The following is a 17,491-nucleotide window of genomic DNA, read 5'->3' on the forward strand; positions in this document are numbered from 1 at the left end:
CTCTATCTGGCCCTAAGGGATTACCCTGATCTAGAAGAACTAGGAAAACTGAGCTCAGAGATCTCTCAAACATCAAATTCCAGGAACTTCTGAATAAATGGCAAAGCTGGAACTTTAACCCAGGTGTTTGTGCTCCAAATCCCCTACACTAAGAGGGGTCACATTCCTCAGAGGTCCAAAACCCAAACTGAGTCATATCCTGACCCATGTAGAGGTCCTGGTGATAATTTCACCTATCAAAACCCCATTCAGTAAGGCAAGCTCTCCAAGGTGTGAGAGGCTCTTAAAGGTAAAAATGGGTGTGGAGAACTGAGATCATATTTTGATTTCGCATTTTTTATTTGACAAAAAACCATGGGTGACTCTAACATTAATTAAAAGAAAACTTCTTTAGTTGACAAACGTCACTTTTCTGCCTGTCAAGCTGCCCCTCCTTAGTGAGCCCTCCTGCTAGGGGATATTCCTTGGCCAAACAACCAAGTCTCCAGAGCACTAGCAAGTTCAGAGGAAACGGCGTACAGGTTGCACAAGAAATAGCAAGAAATCCAGATTGTATTCAAAGCGGCAGACTAATTCTAGTAAAATGTCTCCACCCACTGCTGCCCTTCCTGAGCCCATTATCTGCCGAGAATCAAAGGGCCTGGCTATAAATGTGGGTGTCCAATGTCCTTATAAGCTCCATAAGCTGTATACATGAACAATACGATTAACTGGTAAGAAATGTGGAGGGGTAGGAAGACCTTTGCACATCTCTAAATCCTGGCTTTCCTATCCCTTCTAAATCCCCACGCAGGAACTCTACAAAGGCCTCCTGTTTTTCCTCCATAACACAAAGTGAAATAAATGTACATTTTATGTTAATCTTTCTCATAATTAAGAAAGGTAATCTAAATTCACTTTTACCTTACTAGTACCAAGTTTTAAAATTCAGCTTTTTTTTTTTTTTTTTTTTTTTTTGAGACAGGGTCTCACTCTGTCACTCAGGCTGCAGTGCAGTGGCATGATCATGGCTTACTGCAGCCTCAACCTCCTGGGCTCAAGTGATCGATCCTCCCACCTTAGCCTCCTGAATAGTTGGGACCACAGGCACATGCCACCATGCATGATTAATTTTTGTATTTTTTGTAGAGACAGGGTTTCACCATGTTGCCCAGGCTGGTCTCCAACTCCTGAGCTCAAGCAATCTGCCTGCCTCTGCCTCCCAAAATGCTGGGATTACAGGTGTGAGCCACAGCACCTGGCCAAAATTCAGCATTTTTAAGAAATAAGAGAATATGAGAGGAAAAGGCACATCAACTTACATAAGATGTTTAGGGCGAGGAAAAGGTTTTAAACAAATTACAACATTGATCTACCTCTCAGGGTAGTCATGAAAGAAAAAAACCAAAGCATTGCGAAACATAGGGGAACATAAAGGACAAACCAGCAGTGGCATTGATCCACATACACATTCCATTTCAGCATATGCCTGGTAAGATTCAGCTCTTTCCTGATTCAGAGCGGCCCCGTGGTCACTGCAACTAGCTCTTTACCCAGTGAACCAAGCTACTCGCTGCAGGGTACAGTAAGTGAGACAGGAATTGAAACACCCAGATATCCTGGCTACATTTCCTTTTTGAACCTCCTCATTAGGAATTATGACTTGCACATGACTTGTGATGAGCATGTCACATTCCTGTACATAGATGTCACTCACCTTAATCTTCTAAAATCACTGCTTTACCCATAGCTCCTTTTCTCAAAAATCTTTAAAACCTAAACAATGTCTACAGGATAAAGTTCCAGCCCTTGAGCCAGAATTCAACCTGACCACAGTTCGGCTTCCACTGGACCTCCCACTGCTCTTTGGAGAAGGCAGATGTGAAAGCACCCATGTTAGTCTGAGAGCCAGGCATTGGAATTCCAGCTCTGCCACTTTACCACTTGTGTCATCCCAAGTCGGTTACGTATCTTTTTGATCTTGTCTTTTTAAAAACAAGAATTCCCTCATCTTTAAAACAAGAGCAACAATACCTATGTCACAACACTGAAGGATGAAAGAGAGAGCTGGCAGGTGGCATAGAGCAGATGCTATTACTTTTCTCGCTAGGTCCAGTCCAAATGGTCTGCTCTCCATTCTCTTGAACGCTTTCCCCCGCAACTCTCCACCAGTTTCAGAAGCATACTTTGCTTCAAGGCTCTCCCCTCTTCTATGAAACCGCCCTGCCTCAGAATCATTTTCTCCTTGAGCTTTATAATTCTTAGATTCTAAGCCAAGTTTGTCCAACCTGCGGCCCATGGGCCGCCCAGGACGGCTTTGAGTGTGGCCCAACACAAATTCGTAAACTTTTAAAAATATTATGATTTTTTATGCGATTTATTTTAAGCTCATCAGCTATCCTTAGAGTTAGTGTATATTACATGCGGCCCCAGACGATTCTTCTTCCAGTGTGACCCCGGGAAGCCAAAAGATTGGACATTCCTGTTCTAAGCCAATTGATCTGAAATTATCCTTCACTCAAATGTCACTTCTCTTTCCCCAAGGAGTCCACAAACTCAAGACCAAGGATTTCCCTAATTACCAAGCCAATCCAATCTAAGCGTTCAGTAAAAAAATACTTTTAAGGTAAGAGTTGCCTTGGAGTTGCTACCAAAATGGGTGCCCTTCTGGCCCAATTAGGGGATAACATTTCCCATACATACACTTGAACAATTTTTCTTCCCCCTATCTTGGGGAGTTTTTCCAAAGGTAATATTTGCCAGATAGCCTGGGCCCAGTGGCTCACGCCTGTAATTCCAGCACTTTGGGAGGCCCAGGCGGGTGGATCACCTCAAATCAGGACTTTGAGACCAGCCTGGCCAACATGGGGAACCCCATCTCTACTAAAAATACAAAAATTAGCCGGACGTAGTGGCAGGCGCCTATAATCCCAGCTACTCGGGAGGCTGAGGCAGGAGAATTGCTTGAACCCAGGAGGCGGGGGTTGCAGTGAGCCGAGATTGCGCCACTGCACTCCAGGGACAGAGAGAGACTCCGTCTCGAAAAAAAAAAAAGAAATTTTTAAATAAAAAACATATGCCAGATAAATAAAAAGGAGGGTTACATCTATGTTAGTCACGTAGGAACTCTCTGCCAGACCAGCAGAATTTAAGAAGCCTTCACTTCATGCATTCAACAGGCTCTTCTTGAGTTCTGGCCTTGTGCGGTCCTTAATTCAGCAAGGGAGATAGGCTGTGAACAATTCAGTCTCTATCTTGGATTAGCTTTCTGGACCCCAGATTACGTCTAACCCTTTAGAAACCCCTAATTCTGGCAAAAAAAAAAAAAAATCAATTAAGGGATTCACCTTCTGAAAAATATTAAAACAAAACAATGCAGCCCTTTGGGTTTTAATCCTGTGGCCCCATCCCAAAATGGCCAGTTGCAGTGTGTGCACCTAAGAGGTAGCTGAAAACAGTCTTGCAGATGGGATAATGACCTCTTTGCCATTCCCAAGACCCTGCTATCCAAACAGCAGAAACACCTGGTTGGTAATAAAAGCAAGAGCTGGACTAAGGCTGTACTAAGGCAAATTTTCTCACTTAATGAAGAAGTTATTTTATTCATATTAATCATCAACTACTTTCATATAAAGATCCCAGGAAAATGCAATAAGCCCTCTTTAGAAACACTTGAAAACATTGTCTCTTGAACTCTACTCAGTTACTAAATTATTGGATAAGGTGCCATAAACGTTGACTAGAGTGTGGACCCTTTAATACTTAGTGCGTGTCTGCACAAGGGCAAAAAGTGAACCATCCACAAATAAACATAGTTTAACTTGTTGCAGTAATAGCATGCAAAGTTAATTTTCCTTTGTTTGAGTTCCGTGTGTGTGTCTGTGTGTGTGTGTTGTGCGTGTGTATGTGTGTGTGTGTGCGTGCGCGCGCGTTCTTCAAGGAGCCTGCATACAAGCTGCAACAGCTCCAGGTAGGAGCTCGAATGCCGCCACCGAGAGGCAAGGCGGTGCGCAGAGCCAGCTCCCAGGACGTCCCGAGATCGGGTCTCCGCTCGGCACCAGGCAGCTCTTCACCGCCGGACTCTGGCCGCGAGGTTCCCCACCCCCAACCGCGCGGCCCCCGCCGGGCCGGAAAGCAGAGCCGGCGGCTACTGACCGCCCGGGAGGGCGGACCCCACCAGCCCCGCTCCTCTGCGCCTGCGGCGGCCCCCACGCGCGTACTCACGGAGCTGGACACCGCCGCCGGGGCCGGGAGTCGGGAGCAGAGGGAAAAGGGCTGGGAGGGCAGGGGCGGGACCCGGCGCGGCACGCGGGAACCGGGGCCACCCGGCCCGGAGGCGCTTACCTCTGCGTTCCCCAGCCGGGCCGGGCGCGGCGCCTGGATGGGGTCTCGCCGGGAGCCGCGCGGCCCGGAGGAGGAGCCGCTCCTGCAGAGAGGGCGGGCGGCGGGCAGGCATCCGCGCCCCGGGCTGCGGCCGGGCTGCAGGGAGAGAGAGGGGAGGGAGCGCAGATTTGAGTGGAGGGGGCGTGGAGGATGTGCGCCTCCACCCAAGACAGAGAGGGTGGGCTGCTGGAGCCCGGCGGAGGGGAGCGCTCGGAGGCGCCGGAGGCAGCGAGAAAGCCGCGCCGAGAGTGTGCGAGGGAGGGTAGGGGACAGGGGTGAGGGAGGCGGGGGCCGGGGGCAGCAGGGACGAGAAGTTGGCCCCCAAACTGGACGGCCCTCACCTCCGCACCATCCGACCAAGAGTTGTCTGGGTCTGGAGCAAAGCACAACAGGGTCTGAAACTTTATGTCATTTTCTCATACACACGTGACCCCCCTGGAGTCCAGATGGTTTCAATCACTGGAGGAAAAAAGCGGCTCTTCTGGTATGCGTGAAAAGCCGGAGCTGGGAGAGTCTGGGAAAAGCTGCCTGCACCGCCCGCCGGCCTTCAAACAAACCGATGAGCTCTTTCCCTTCTCCCAGTTCTCGGGCCTCGGGGGAGCCCTACAAAACCCAAACGAAATTCAAAGAAGCTACTTTTGGTACTGCAGCAGTAGCAGAACTCCCAAAGCACTAGGGTTCCAAGGAGCCTGGTCTCAACCGAAAGCTCCAAAAGGGATTCTGAAATTTTACTTTAAATACTCCACTGGTTTGCAAAACCAAAAACTAGAAAAGGGTGCCATTTAATAATAAAGCAATGGAATACCAGCACTGAGAATCTGTGATTTATTAGTGGAATTTGAAGGAAATCATTAGCCCAGTATAACAATCAACTTGGAAAAGAAAAATGTAAATTACTTAAGATCCAAACCCATACTTAGGGAGATGTTAGAAAATCGTGTAATCCATTTTTTACTCACGTAAATCACTGTAAATAAAATTTGATATAGAAATGCACAACAGCAGCAATGAAAATTGACTTTTGAAGTTTCAGTTTTACATTGACTTTACAAATTTACATTTCTAAGGAACCAGTGTGTATGAACATAAGCAGGCTCCAAGGCCAGGACATGTTCCAAAATCCAAGCCAGTTCAATTGTCACATATCCTAAAGAGGTATTTACTCAGCTGCAGGGCAAGCATCAAAAATAATGAGTTTAAGATACATCCTGAGGCCGGGCGCGGCCCGTAATCCCAGCACTTTGGAGGCCAAGGTGGGCGGATCACTTCAGGTCAAGAGTTCAAGACCAGCCTGGCCAACATGGTGAAACCCCATCTCTACTAAAAATACGAAAGTTAGCCGGAGTGGTGGCAGGCGCCTGTAATCTCAGCTACTAGGGAGCCTTGAGGCAGGAGAATCCCTTGAACCCAGGAGGCAGAGATTGCAGTAAGCCAAGATCGCACCACTGCATTCCAGCCTGGGCAACAGAGTGAGACTCCGTCTAAAAAAAAAAGAAAAAAAAAAAAAGATACATCCTGGAAATAATTTAACTTGGTCAAGATCGAACACAAGTAATGGCAAGAACCAAACTGATAAAGTCTACTGTTCCTTTGCCAAAAAAGGATATTACACAGGAATTACTAGTATTAACTCTTTGTCTCCAAAATACTGAGGCCAAAGGACAGTTTGGCCTTTCTAGCAGAAGGCCTTATATGCGGTGTGATGCAGTCTGTGCATGAAAAATAAATCAATTCCTCGTTGAGTTGCTTCTACATTAGGAAAGCCCAAGATTTCAGCTGTTGTTGAGGCACATTGAAAACACAAAGGCCAAAAATCAGAACAGGTTTTACTCCAAAAATCAGAACAGTTTTACTTTAATCAGAACAAGTTTTTCTCCAAACTCACAATCTAAGTGAGTTTCTACTCTAGTTCACTGAAGTGCTTGAACACTTCAGGAGACCTGGGCCATATTTGGATGAACTTAGCCCTCTCCAGTCTTTTCCAATCTCTCCAATCTCAAATTAGGATGGTTCTGCCCCAAACGTGGAACAAGAGAACTCATGAATGTAAAGGCAAGCCACAGAATTTAGCCAGCCTCCAGGTAAATTCTACCTGCAGCTCTCTGAGCTCTGTAAGGAGGTTCTTAAGTCTCCCACTTTCAAAACTATTGGAACCTCTACTACTAAAGTCCCGTTTTTCTTGTAACATCTCTAAGGAAAGACAACTCAACAGACAGCATCAAGATTTTCTCTAATCAGACCCAGGACAATAATTATTTTCATCATTGGCAGCTGCTGCTGCTGCCTCTTATATGTACTGAAGCAATGTAAGAGGGCAATAATTAGATATAAATACTTGTTCTTTTTGTTGGCCAATTCCATTGTAAGTTATGCATGGAACTGTTTTAATTCTTAGGAAAAAAAACTTCATTAGATCTGCTCTCTCACAAAGAAAAGTTAACATCCCTTAAATTGTCTAAATATAGTCTAAATATAGCCTTGAGTCTAAACTTCATATATGTGACTATTAGTTCATCTTAATACTGGCCAAATATTTATTAGAGACACTGACATCAGAAATGGTGTTAATGCTATATTTTAAATAGTAGTAATTTAGTAATTTGCGTTAACGTAATGTTCACATCACTTGACAAACAAGGTCGACTATGTATAAGAGATGGCAAGCTCTTTGAGGACAGCAACCTAGCCTGTCTTGCTAATAATTACATCCTATCTGCCTAGCACAGTGCCCAGCATGAAATAAGCGCACAGTAAATATATGCTGTCTGAATAAATGAAAGATAAATAAAAACACTCCTCATAAGGTTACAGTCCTGTTGTAGAGACATGTGACTTATAAACAACAGAATGAAATCGCCATGGAAGGATACTAGCAACAAAAAAGAGGAAGGGATCATTAGCATTAGCCAGCTTTGGACTTTAATCACAGCATATATTCAGAAATGTGCAGAGACTGCTGAAAATAGGAAGCGCTTGTAGGAGGAATTTGGTAAATTTACTGCCTAATTTAGGGGTCTCAGATATACTTTCCCATGTTCCATTATTCAGTCCCATCAACACAGAGCCAAGACAAGATTTGAGCATAAACATCCTGGCTCTAATTTGGATAGTTATGAATACTGTTCCTTTCATCCTCTCTCATACGTCTCCTCCACCCCCAAGCCATTTCCTCTGTACGGTCTTCTGTCAGTCTAATGAAAGTTTCCTAATCTTTAGAAGCAGTAGCTTTGGTTCTCTTTGTGCAGAGAAGTACAATATGCCCTGATTACATGGTTATATTCCATACAGATGCCTGGCAACACATCTTATAGCTAAGGGTCTGTTTAATATTTTAACCTTGAGAGCCTTATAATTCAACTACTTTGTTATATACCAAAATAGAACTTGACATCACAAAGATGAGCTTTACTTCCTTTTGCTATTTTAAATCCTGCACTTAAGCATGGTGAGTTGTCTGGGTTTTCTGGTTCATGGATTTTGCTTTGGCATGTTTTGTTTTTTCCTTTGAAGGACAGATGGGTTAAGATTTTCTAGGAAGATTTTCAGGTTTGCAGGTCTAGCACTCACGAAACAATGATTTCTTCCTAGGTACTCTGCCTGTAATATTATATGTATTCATTAAAGGGGCAGTGAGGATTGGGTTCAGTGGCTCATTCCTATAATGCCATTATTTTGGGAAGTCAAGGCAGGAGGACCTCTTGAGCTCACGAGTTTGAGACCAGCCTGAGCAACATAGTGAGACCCCAGTCTTTAAAAAAAAAAAAAAAATAGCCGAGCATGGTGGTTTATGTACACCTCTAGTCCCAGCTACTCAAGACATTGAGGTGGGAGGATTGCTTGAGCCCAGGAGGTCGTGGCTCCAATGAATTATGATTGCACCACTGCACTTCAGCCTGGGCGGCAAAGTGAGACCCTGTCTCAAAGAAAAGGTGTTGGGGCTGTGGGGCCTTATTTATGCTTCATGATCCAAACAACCAGTTTTCTCTAAAGCAGACAACTGGGAAAGGTGGTTGGCCTAGATGACTTTAAATGTTCTAGGCCGGACGCCATGGCTCATGCCTGTAATCCCAGCACTTTGGGAGGCCGAGGAGGGCAGATCACAAGGTCAGGAGATGGAGACCATCCTGGCTAAGACGGTGAAACCTCGTCTCTACTAAAAATACAAAAAATTAGCCGGGCGTGGTAGTGGGCACCTGTAGTCCCAGCTACTTGGGAGGCTGAGGCAGGAGAATGGCGTGAACCCAGGAGGCGGAGCTTGCAGTGAGCCCAGATCGCGCCACTGCACTCCAGCCTGGGCTACAGAGTGAGACTCAGTCTCAAAGAAAAAAAAAAAAAAAAAACTACTTAATTTTCTAAATTGCACTGAGTAGGAAGCCCAGAAACCAAAATTTGCATGCAAAAATTTTTGACACTGTGATTTGTTTTTTTAAATTTTACTATTCTTATTTTTTTGAGAAAGAGTCTTTGTTGCCCAGGCTGGAGTGCAGTGGCACAATCAGAGCTCACTGCAGCCTCCCGCCTTAGCCTCCCGCCTTAACCTCCCCAGTGGCTGGGATTACAAGCACATGCCACAACACATGGCTAATTTTTTAAAATAGAGATTTTTTAAAATCTCTATTCTATAGAGATAGGAGTCTCACTGTGTTGCCCAGGCTGGTCTCAAACTCCTGGCTTCAAGTGATCCTCCCACTTCAGCCTCCCAAAGTGCTGGGATTATAGGCATAAGCCACCACACCTAGCTGACATTTTGACCTAAAAAAGATTTTTTATATGTAGGTAAGATATACACCAGGTAAAAACTTCAGAAACAGTTTAAAAGAATATATAAATGATCCCCAATATATGGTGGTTCAACTTACAATCTTTTGACTTTACCATGGTGCAAAACCAATATTCCTTCAGTAGAAAGCATACTTTGAGTCCGCATACAGCATTCCGTTTTTCAGTTTCGGTACAGTATTCAATAAATTACATGAGATATTCAACACTTTATTATTTTATTTAGATCTACACAGAATTAAAGGAGAAAAATAAATGTAGTACTCCTGGTTAATATCGTTAACATAAGTTACAGGGTTATTAATCAAGATCTTAAGAGAATAATTAAGATATACTATAGGCTGGGCATGGTGGCTCATACCTGTAATCCTAGCACTTTGATAGGCCGAGACAGGAGGATCGTTTGAGCCCAAGAGTTCAAGACCAGCCTGGGCAACATAGCAAGACCCCATCTCTATATTATATTAAAGTACATATATATACTTTAATCTTGTCAAGCTGGTAAATCTCATTTGGATTTCAAGTATTACTGAGGTTTTAATATAAAATTAAAAATAAATTATTCATTTTCTTAAAATATATAAGGAATAAGTAAACTGAATTGTGTTACTTATGTCTTTTTTATAGTATAGTAGATTATATTTCCTGCCTTGGATACCATGCAGTGCCTTTTGTTCCCTCCCTACTAAGTGTACAGAAGACAGGATACATCCAATCAAAGTTCTCTTTCTATATCAGCTCACAAAAAGGTTCACTCCAATCCATTGATTTGATTTTATCCTGCTATGTTGTTTGGGGTTTTGTTCCAGATAGCAAGCTGTCTAATACTCATTTAAATAAAGTACAGTGGCTCACGCCTGTAATCCCAGCACTTTGGGAGGCCAAGGTGGGCGGATCACCTGAGGTCAGGAGTTCAAGACCAGCCTGGCCAACATGGTGAAACCCCGTCTCTTCTAAAAAATACAAAAATTAGCCAAGCATGGTAGTGAGCACCTGTAATCCCAGCTACTCGGGAAGCTAAGACAGGGAGAATTGCTTGAACTCCGGAGGCAGAGGTTGCAGTGAGCCAAGATTGTGCCACTGCACATCAGCCTGGGCGACAGAGCAAGATTCCGTCTCAAAAAAAAAAAAAAAAGAAAAGAAAGTAATAAGGCAGCTTGACTGCTGATGCTGGGCAGGCTGGATCCGAGAGTAAATGAGAGGAGATGAGAGGAGATGCCAGGTGGCCTTTAGACGGACAGGAGACAAGCTCAGAAAGGCTCATCCAACCTGGATGGTCCCCTCACTCCTCTGTCTTGCTAAGTCATCCTTCTTCCTTCTCTCATGGGCTTGAAGATACTTTTTTTTTTTTTTTTTTTTTTGAGACGGAGTCTCACTCTGTTGCCCAGGCTGGAGTGCAGTGGTGCGATCTCGGCTCACTGCAAGCTCCACCTCCCGGGTTCATGCCATTCTCCTGCCTTAGCCTCCCGAGTAGCTGGGACTACAGGTGCCCGCCACCGTGCCCGGCTAATTTTTTTTTGTATTTTTAGTAGAAACAGGGTTTCACCATGTTAGCCAGGATGGTCTCAATCTCCTGACCTTGTGATCCACCCGCCTTGGCCTCCCAAAGTGCTGGGATTACAGGCGTGAGCCACCGCGCCCAGCCTTTTTTTTTTTTTTTAAACACTAGTCAAATGAAGCAGTGGGAGCAGAGAAGGAACAAAGAAATCTGTAACTGGTTGTCATCAATTAGTTGTAAACATCACTGCACTTGAACCAGCCTGAAGATAATTTTTTATTGGAAGAAATTAAAGTCTAAAAATTTACTCATTTGAAACACTAGTTACCAATCTTTGTTCTAATGGTATCAGTCTTAGATTTAATGAATTATCTCCAGATAAAATAATGATCTATATTTGTCACTGAATTCACTGAATTTTTTTTTTTTTAAAGTGAAAGCAAGTTTATTAGGAAAGTAAAGGAATAGAAGAATGGCTACTCCACAGACAGAGCAGCCGAGAGGGCTGCTGGTTGCCCATTTTTATGGTTATTTCTTGATGATGTGCATCCCCCTTTTAGGTCATATAGGGTAACTTCCTGACTTGGCCATGGGATTTGTAAATTATCACGGCACTGCTGGGAGTGTAGCAGTGAGGAAGACCAGTGGTCACTCATGGTGGCCATCTTGGTTTTGGTGGGTTTTGTCCGGCTTCTTTTCTTTTTTTTTTTTATTTTTTATTTTTTATTGATAATTCTTGGGTGTTTCTCACAGAGGGGGATTTGGCTGGGTCATAGGACAATAGTGGAGGGAAGGTCAGCAGGTAAACAAGTGAACAAAGGTCTCTGGTTTTCCTAGGCAGAGGACCCTGCGGCCTTCCGCAGTGTTTGTGTCCCTGGGTACTTGAGATTAGGGAGTGGTGATGACTCTTAAGGAGCATCCTGCCTTCAAGCACCTGTTTAACAAAGCACATCTTGCACCGCCCTTAATCCATTCAACCCTGAGTGGACACAGCACATGTTTCAGAGCACAGGGTTGGGGGCAAGGTCACAGATCAACAGGATCCCAAGGCAGAAGAATTTTTCTTAGTACAGAACAAAATGAAAAGTCTCCCATGTCTACTTCTTTCTACACAGACACGGCAACCATCCGATTTCTCAATCTTTTCCCCACCTTTCCCGCCTTTCTATTCCACAAAGCCGCCATTGTCATCCTGGCCCGTTCTCAATGAGCTGTTGAGTACACCTCCCAGACGGGGTGGTGGCCGGGCAGAGGGGCTCCTCACTTCCCAGTAGGGGCGGCCGGGCAGAGGCGCCCCTCACCTCCCGGACGGGGCGGCTGGCCGGGCGGGGGGCTGAACCCCCACCTCCCTCCCGGACGGGGCGGCTGGCCGGGCGGGGGGCTGACCCCCCCACCTCCCTCCCGGCGGGGTGGCTGCCGGGCGGAGACGCTCCTCACTTCCCAGACAGGGTGGCTGCCGGGCGGAGAGGCTCCTCACTTCTCAGACGGGGCGGCTGCCGGGCGGAGGGGCTCCTCACTTCTCAGACGGGGCGGTTGCCAGGCAGAGGGTCTCCTCACTTCTCAGACGGGGTGGCCGGGCAGAGACGCTCCTCACCTCCCAGACGGGGTCTCGGCCGGGCAGAGGCGCTCCTCATATCCCAGACGATGGGCGGCCGGGCAGAGACGCTCCTCACTTCCTAGATGTGATGGCAGCCAGGAAGAGGTGCTCCTCACTTCCTAGATGGCATGGCGGCCGGGCGGAGACGCTCCTCACTTTCCAGACTGGGCAGCCAGGCAGAGGGGCTCCTCACATCCCAGACGATGGGCGGCCAGGCAGAGACGCTCCTCACTTCCCAGACAGGGTGGCGGCCGGGCAGAGGCTGCAATCTCGGCACTTTGGGAGGCCAAGGCAGGCGGCTGGGAGGTGGAGGTTGTAGTGAGCCGAGATCACGCCACTGCACTCCAGCCTGGGCACCATTGAGCACTGAGTGAACGAGACTCCGTCTGCAATCCCGGCACCTCGGGAGGCCGAGGCTGGCGGATCACTCGCGGTTAGGGGCTGGAGACCGGCCTGGCCAACACAGCGAAACCCCATCTCCACCAAAACCAGTCAGGCGTGGCGGCGCGTGCCTGCAATCGCAGGCACTCGGCAGGCTGAGGCAGGAGAATCAGGCAGGGAGGTTGCAGTGAGCTGAGATGGCAGCAGTACAGTCCAGCTTCGGCTCGGCATGAGAGGGAGACCGTGGAAAGAGAGGGAGAGGGAGACCGTGGAAAGAGAGGGAGAGGGAGAGGGAGAGGTTGAATTCACTGAATTTTACCCAACATGCATCCCTGAAACCAGACTTGTGAAATGTAATATCATTTTGTCATTCTCCATCTTACTGGCAAAACAGAAATCCATAGTTCCCCCCCAAAAAAATCACGATTGTATTTGTAGCTCCTTATTCATTTGTTTATTCATTCAATAAGCATTTATTAAACATCACGAAACTGTTTTTGACACTGGGGGGAATAAAAGTAATAAGTTGTGTAAGCAAATTTAAAATCTAGTGATAAAGGCATTAATAAACAACTACTCAAAAATAATAGCATACAAGAGATAAAGAGGAGGAAATATGGGAATTTGCAGAACTAGTAGAGATTCTTACTAGAAATTAGAGAAAGAGGGTTGGAACTGAACCTTCAGTGATTGTCAGAATTTCTATTTCAATCATTAGAAAAGAAGGGGAGAAAATTTTAAGCCAAAGGAATTGCCTAAGACATGAAAATGAGAAACCAGCTGTAAGAACAGTGACTGGTCCTCATTTGACTGAAGTAGGAAGTTAAAAAGGTAAATTAAGTGGGAATCAGTTTGGTGGTTCCTCAAAAAGTTAAACATAGAATTACCATGTGACCAGCAATTCCACTCCTGGGTATATACCCAAAAGAACTGAAAACAACTGTTCAAATACTTGTACACAAAAGTTCATAGCAGCACTATATACAGGACCAAAAGGTAGAAATAATCATGTCCATCAACAATTGAATGAATTTTTTTTTTTTTTTTGGAGACAGAGTCTCGCTCAGTCGTCCAGGCTGGAGTGCAATGGCGCGATCTCAGCTCACTGCAACCTCCACCTCCTGGGTTCAAGCAGTTCTCCTGTCTCAGCCTCCCAAATAGCTGGGATTATAGGCACCTGCCATCATGACCAGCTAATTTTTGTATTTTTGTAGAGATGGGGTTTCACCATGTTGGCCAAGCTGGTCTTGAAATCCTGATCTCAGGTGGCCTCAGCTTCCCAAAGTGCTGGGATTACAGGTGTGAGCCACCGTGCCCAGCCATGAATGGATTTTTTAAATGTGGTGTATCCATACAGTGGAATATTATTTGACCATAAAAAGGAATAACATTCTGATACATGCAATGTGAGTGAGACTTGAAAACATTATGCTAAGTGAAAGAAGCCAGACACAGAAAGTCACATATTGTATGATTCCATCAATCCATAGAGACAGAAGATAAATGGTTGCCAGGGCTCCGGGAAAGAAAGAAATGGGAGGTAACTGCTTAGTGGGTATGGGAGCTCCTTGAGAGTGGTGAAAATGTTTTGGAACTAGAAGTGATGATTGCACAATATTGTGACTATAATTAATGTCACTGAATTATACACTTTAAAATGGTTTTTATGTTGTGTAAATTTCACCTCAAACATTTTTTAAAAAGGTAGACTCACTAATGCTCACTGTTATACTTCCCAGTCCACAGAAGTCTACCATCCCAGTCACTGTGCAGTTAGGCAGGGCCATGTGACTGTCCAACCCTTGTCTAGCCAACAGGCTGTGAGCAGAAGTGACACGTGTCACTTCCAGGCCAAAGCATTGAAGAAGGGGTAAGAGATGTCCATGCCTCTCTTCTCTGCCACATAAACCCAAAGCCATGTGAGACTGTAGCGGACTGGATCCCTGAATAAACCAACACCTCCCTACTGATCCATGCTGGCCATGCTGGATATGTATGAAATATCCTCATTGTCTTAAGCCACTGAAATGTGAGAAGCTGTTATTGCAGCATAAGCTTAGCTCCACCTGACTGATACAGGATCAGATCTAGGAAGGATATGAAGGCAATATGAAGGAATTTGAATTTGATTCTGAAGGATGTGGAGAGACAATATTTTTGAGAAGAGTGACATGATGTGCATTTGAGGAAAATAACTCTAGAAACAAAAGTAGCTCTTAACCTTTGGTGCATGTCAAAAATCACCCAAAGAGAACTGTAGTCATCTTCCAATTCCTTTATAAATTCTTTAAAGAATAAAATATTTGTCCTCTGGAGAAAAAAAAATCACCCAAGAAGCTTTTCAAAATGCAATGCTCTGGTCCAAGACATCTCCAGATATCCTGAATCAGAGTCTCTATGCTAGGTACATATGATTGAAAAAAAAATTATGGGAAATTCTAGACTAGAGGTTAGAGGCAAGGAGGAGATACCAAGTTCAGTCAGAGATGACCAAATTCACATGCTTAGTGAATTCAAATAAGCATTCTAATAAAATAATGGAACGATAAATGCTTAGGGAATTTTGATTCAAATAGTAAGTTATGAAAAGGTTAGTCACATTAACATTTGCACAGTCAGAGTTATTACTTTGAACATTTAGGTACCAATAGAATGGCGGTGGTAGTTTTCATGCATCTACTCTATTGCTAACTAAGCAGCAGCCTACCCCAACATTTCCATTATGCTGGGGAACATGGTTGACATACCACAGACAAAGGACAGAGCCATCTTCAGTCTCCTAGAAGGTCAAACTCTTACATCTCCTTTCCTTCTTTGCTTCCTTTTTCCTTTTCTTTTAGGATAATTGGCATTCTATGCTCTTCTTAATTCCTTCCTCCTAGGTACTCATCAGTCAACTTTCAACTATCAAGACTTGAAGAGCCAAAATATTTAAGAGCTCAAAAAGCCTAGGTTACAGATGCACTGGAAGCTGTCACTTTGAACTGTGTGTGTGTGTGTGTGTGTGTGTGTGTGTGTGTAGTTTTTACTACCAAATGTGATTTATTATATGTAATTGCTAAGAGCCTCAGCTTTCCAGAATAGAGATTTCAATACTGTGAAGAAATAAATCATTTTCTGACAATAATTCAGTTTGTGTTGCAAAATGCATCTTCAGAGCATCTCAAGATAAAGTGATCTCCAATAAACAGCACTAAAGCTGCCTGACAGAAAAACTATCTTCATTTCTAAAATTGACAAGCCTTGAAGCAGGAGGATAGCTTGAAGCTAGGAGTTCGAGGTCACAGTGGCTATGGTCACGCGTGTTATCTCCTAAAGGTAGCAAGACTTCGTCTCTAAAAAATAATAAATAAAACTGACAGGCTTCACTACAAACCTCCTCCTAATACTGAATACTGCTCAACAATCCTTTTATTCCTAGTGATTTCGATCCTCTTCTTGTTCCCCACAGCAACTGTCCCAAGCCTGTCTGTTCCCAAAACTTCCAACTACTCACTCTCAGGAGGTAACCTTGCCTTCACCACTGAGAAAGGAGAAATGTAAATTCCCTCAACTTTCCCCTACCATGTCCAAATGTATCTTCATTCCCCCATCTCCTGTCTCAGAAGCATGCTTACTCTACTTATTTTGAAGAACGACCCTTACCCATGTTGAATCTCCTGTTTCCTTCATCTCATGTCTTCCTGTTTCCTGTTCTTCCCCTTCATTTTTTGTGAGTATCTCCTCCAGTGGTTTTCTGTGAAAGGCTGCAGAGGAGGTAAATTTTTTTTTACCAGCTGGGAAATATAATGTATATATTTTTATGTCTTTGGAAGCTTGTAGGATATTTTCCTGAAAATTCATAGTGATGTGCCTTAGTATGGGTACTTTTTCAAACATCGTTCTAAGGCACTTGTGGGCCTTTTTAATCTGGAGGCTCATGTTCTATAGTTCCAGTAAATGTTCCTGTACTGTTCCTTTAATAATTTCATCCCATATATTTTCTCAAATTTCTCTTTCTACAACTCCTCTGACTTCTATGTTGGACCTCTTTGGTTGACCTCCTAATTGTCCATCTTACTGTCTTTTTGTTCTACTGTATGGGAAATTTTGTAAATTTTTGCTTCTAATTCTTCTATCAATTTTTAAAATTTCAACTATGATATTTTTAATTTCCAAATGCTCTGTCTTGTTCTTTTTGTTTGTTTGTTTTTGAGACAGTCTCGCTGTCACCCAGGCTGGAGTGTAGTGGCATGATCTCGGCCCATTGCAACCTCTGCCTCCTGGGTTCAAGTGATTCTTGTGCCTCAGCCTCCTGAGTAGCTGGGATTAACAGGCGCCTGCCACCACAGTTGGCTACTTTTTGTATTTTTAGTAGAGACAGGATTTCACCACGTTGGCCAGGCTGGTCTTGAACCTCTGACCTCAAGTGACCGATCCACCCACCTCGGCCTCCCAAAGTGCTGGGATTACAGGCATGAGCCAGCATGCCCGGCCAGTCTTGTTCTTGTTGTTCCTTTTCTCTAGAGCATCTTGAGCTTCTTACTTAACTTCTCTATTCTCTTAATATCTCTATCAACTCCTGTCTCTATGACCACTCTTTTTCACTGGCCTTCATTTACTATCTCCTTCTCTGTATACTCTTTAATTGGATTTTTTTTTTCTTGGCTCTCTTCTACACAGCCCATCCTGGACATCTTATCTACTTGCATGGTTTCAATTAAATTTAGCTGATATTGCCAAACTATTATCTCTAGCTCCGACTTCTCTCTTTTAATTTCTAGACCTGAACTTCCAACTACCTTGTGGATATCTGCACCTAGATGTTCCACAGACACCTCAAACTTTACATTACATTGCTGGCTTCTGGCATCCTATGCTCCAATCTCATAAAC

General features: G+C 44.4%; 1 protein-coding gene across 30 annotated transcripts in view; it reads right to left on the bottom strand.

The window, feature by feature from the left end:
• Positions 1-17,491, bottom strand: part of DENND2B (DENN domain containing 2B) — a 219,831-nt gene that overhangs the window by 173,413 nt on the left and 28,927 nt on the right. For 4 of the 30 annotated variants that reach the window (XM_063782735.1, XM_063782741.1, XM_063782742.1 and 1 more), the window contains one exon: positions 16,263-16,363. The exons of 14 other annotated variants lie outside the window; for them this stretch is intronic. Coding sequence is in view for 3 of the 16 variants with exons in the window: in XM_016920323.4 (XP_016775812.4) it covers positions 4,324-4,458; positions 4,704-4,714 (146 nt within the window). In the remaining 13 variants the exon portion in view is untranslated. Of the gene's footprint in view, positions 1-4,323; positions 4,615-4,703; positions 4,754-16,262; positions 16,364-17,491 lie in introns of those variants that run through there. 12 more of the 30 variants (XM_063782746.1, XM_063782747.1, XR_010147134.1 and 9 more) reach the window with 11 other exon arrangements.

Source organism: Pan troglodytes, chromosome 9 (assembly GCF_028858775.2).
Source record: "Pan troglodytes isolate AG18354 chromosome 9, NHGRI_mPanTro3-v2.0_pri, whole genome shotgun sequence".
Taxonomy (NCBI): Eukaryota; Metazoa; Chordata; class Mammalia; order Primates; family Hominidae; genus Pan; species Pan troglodytes.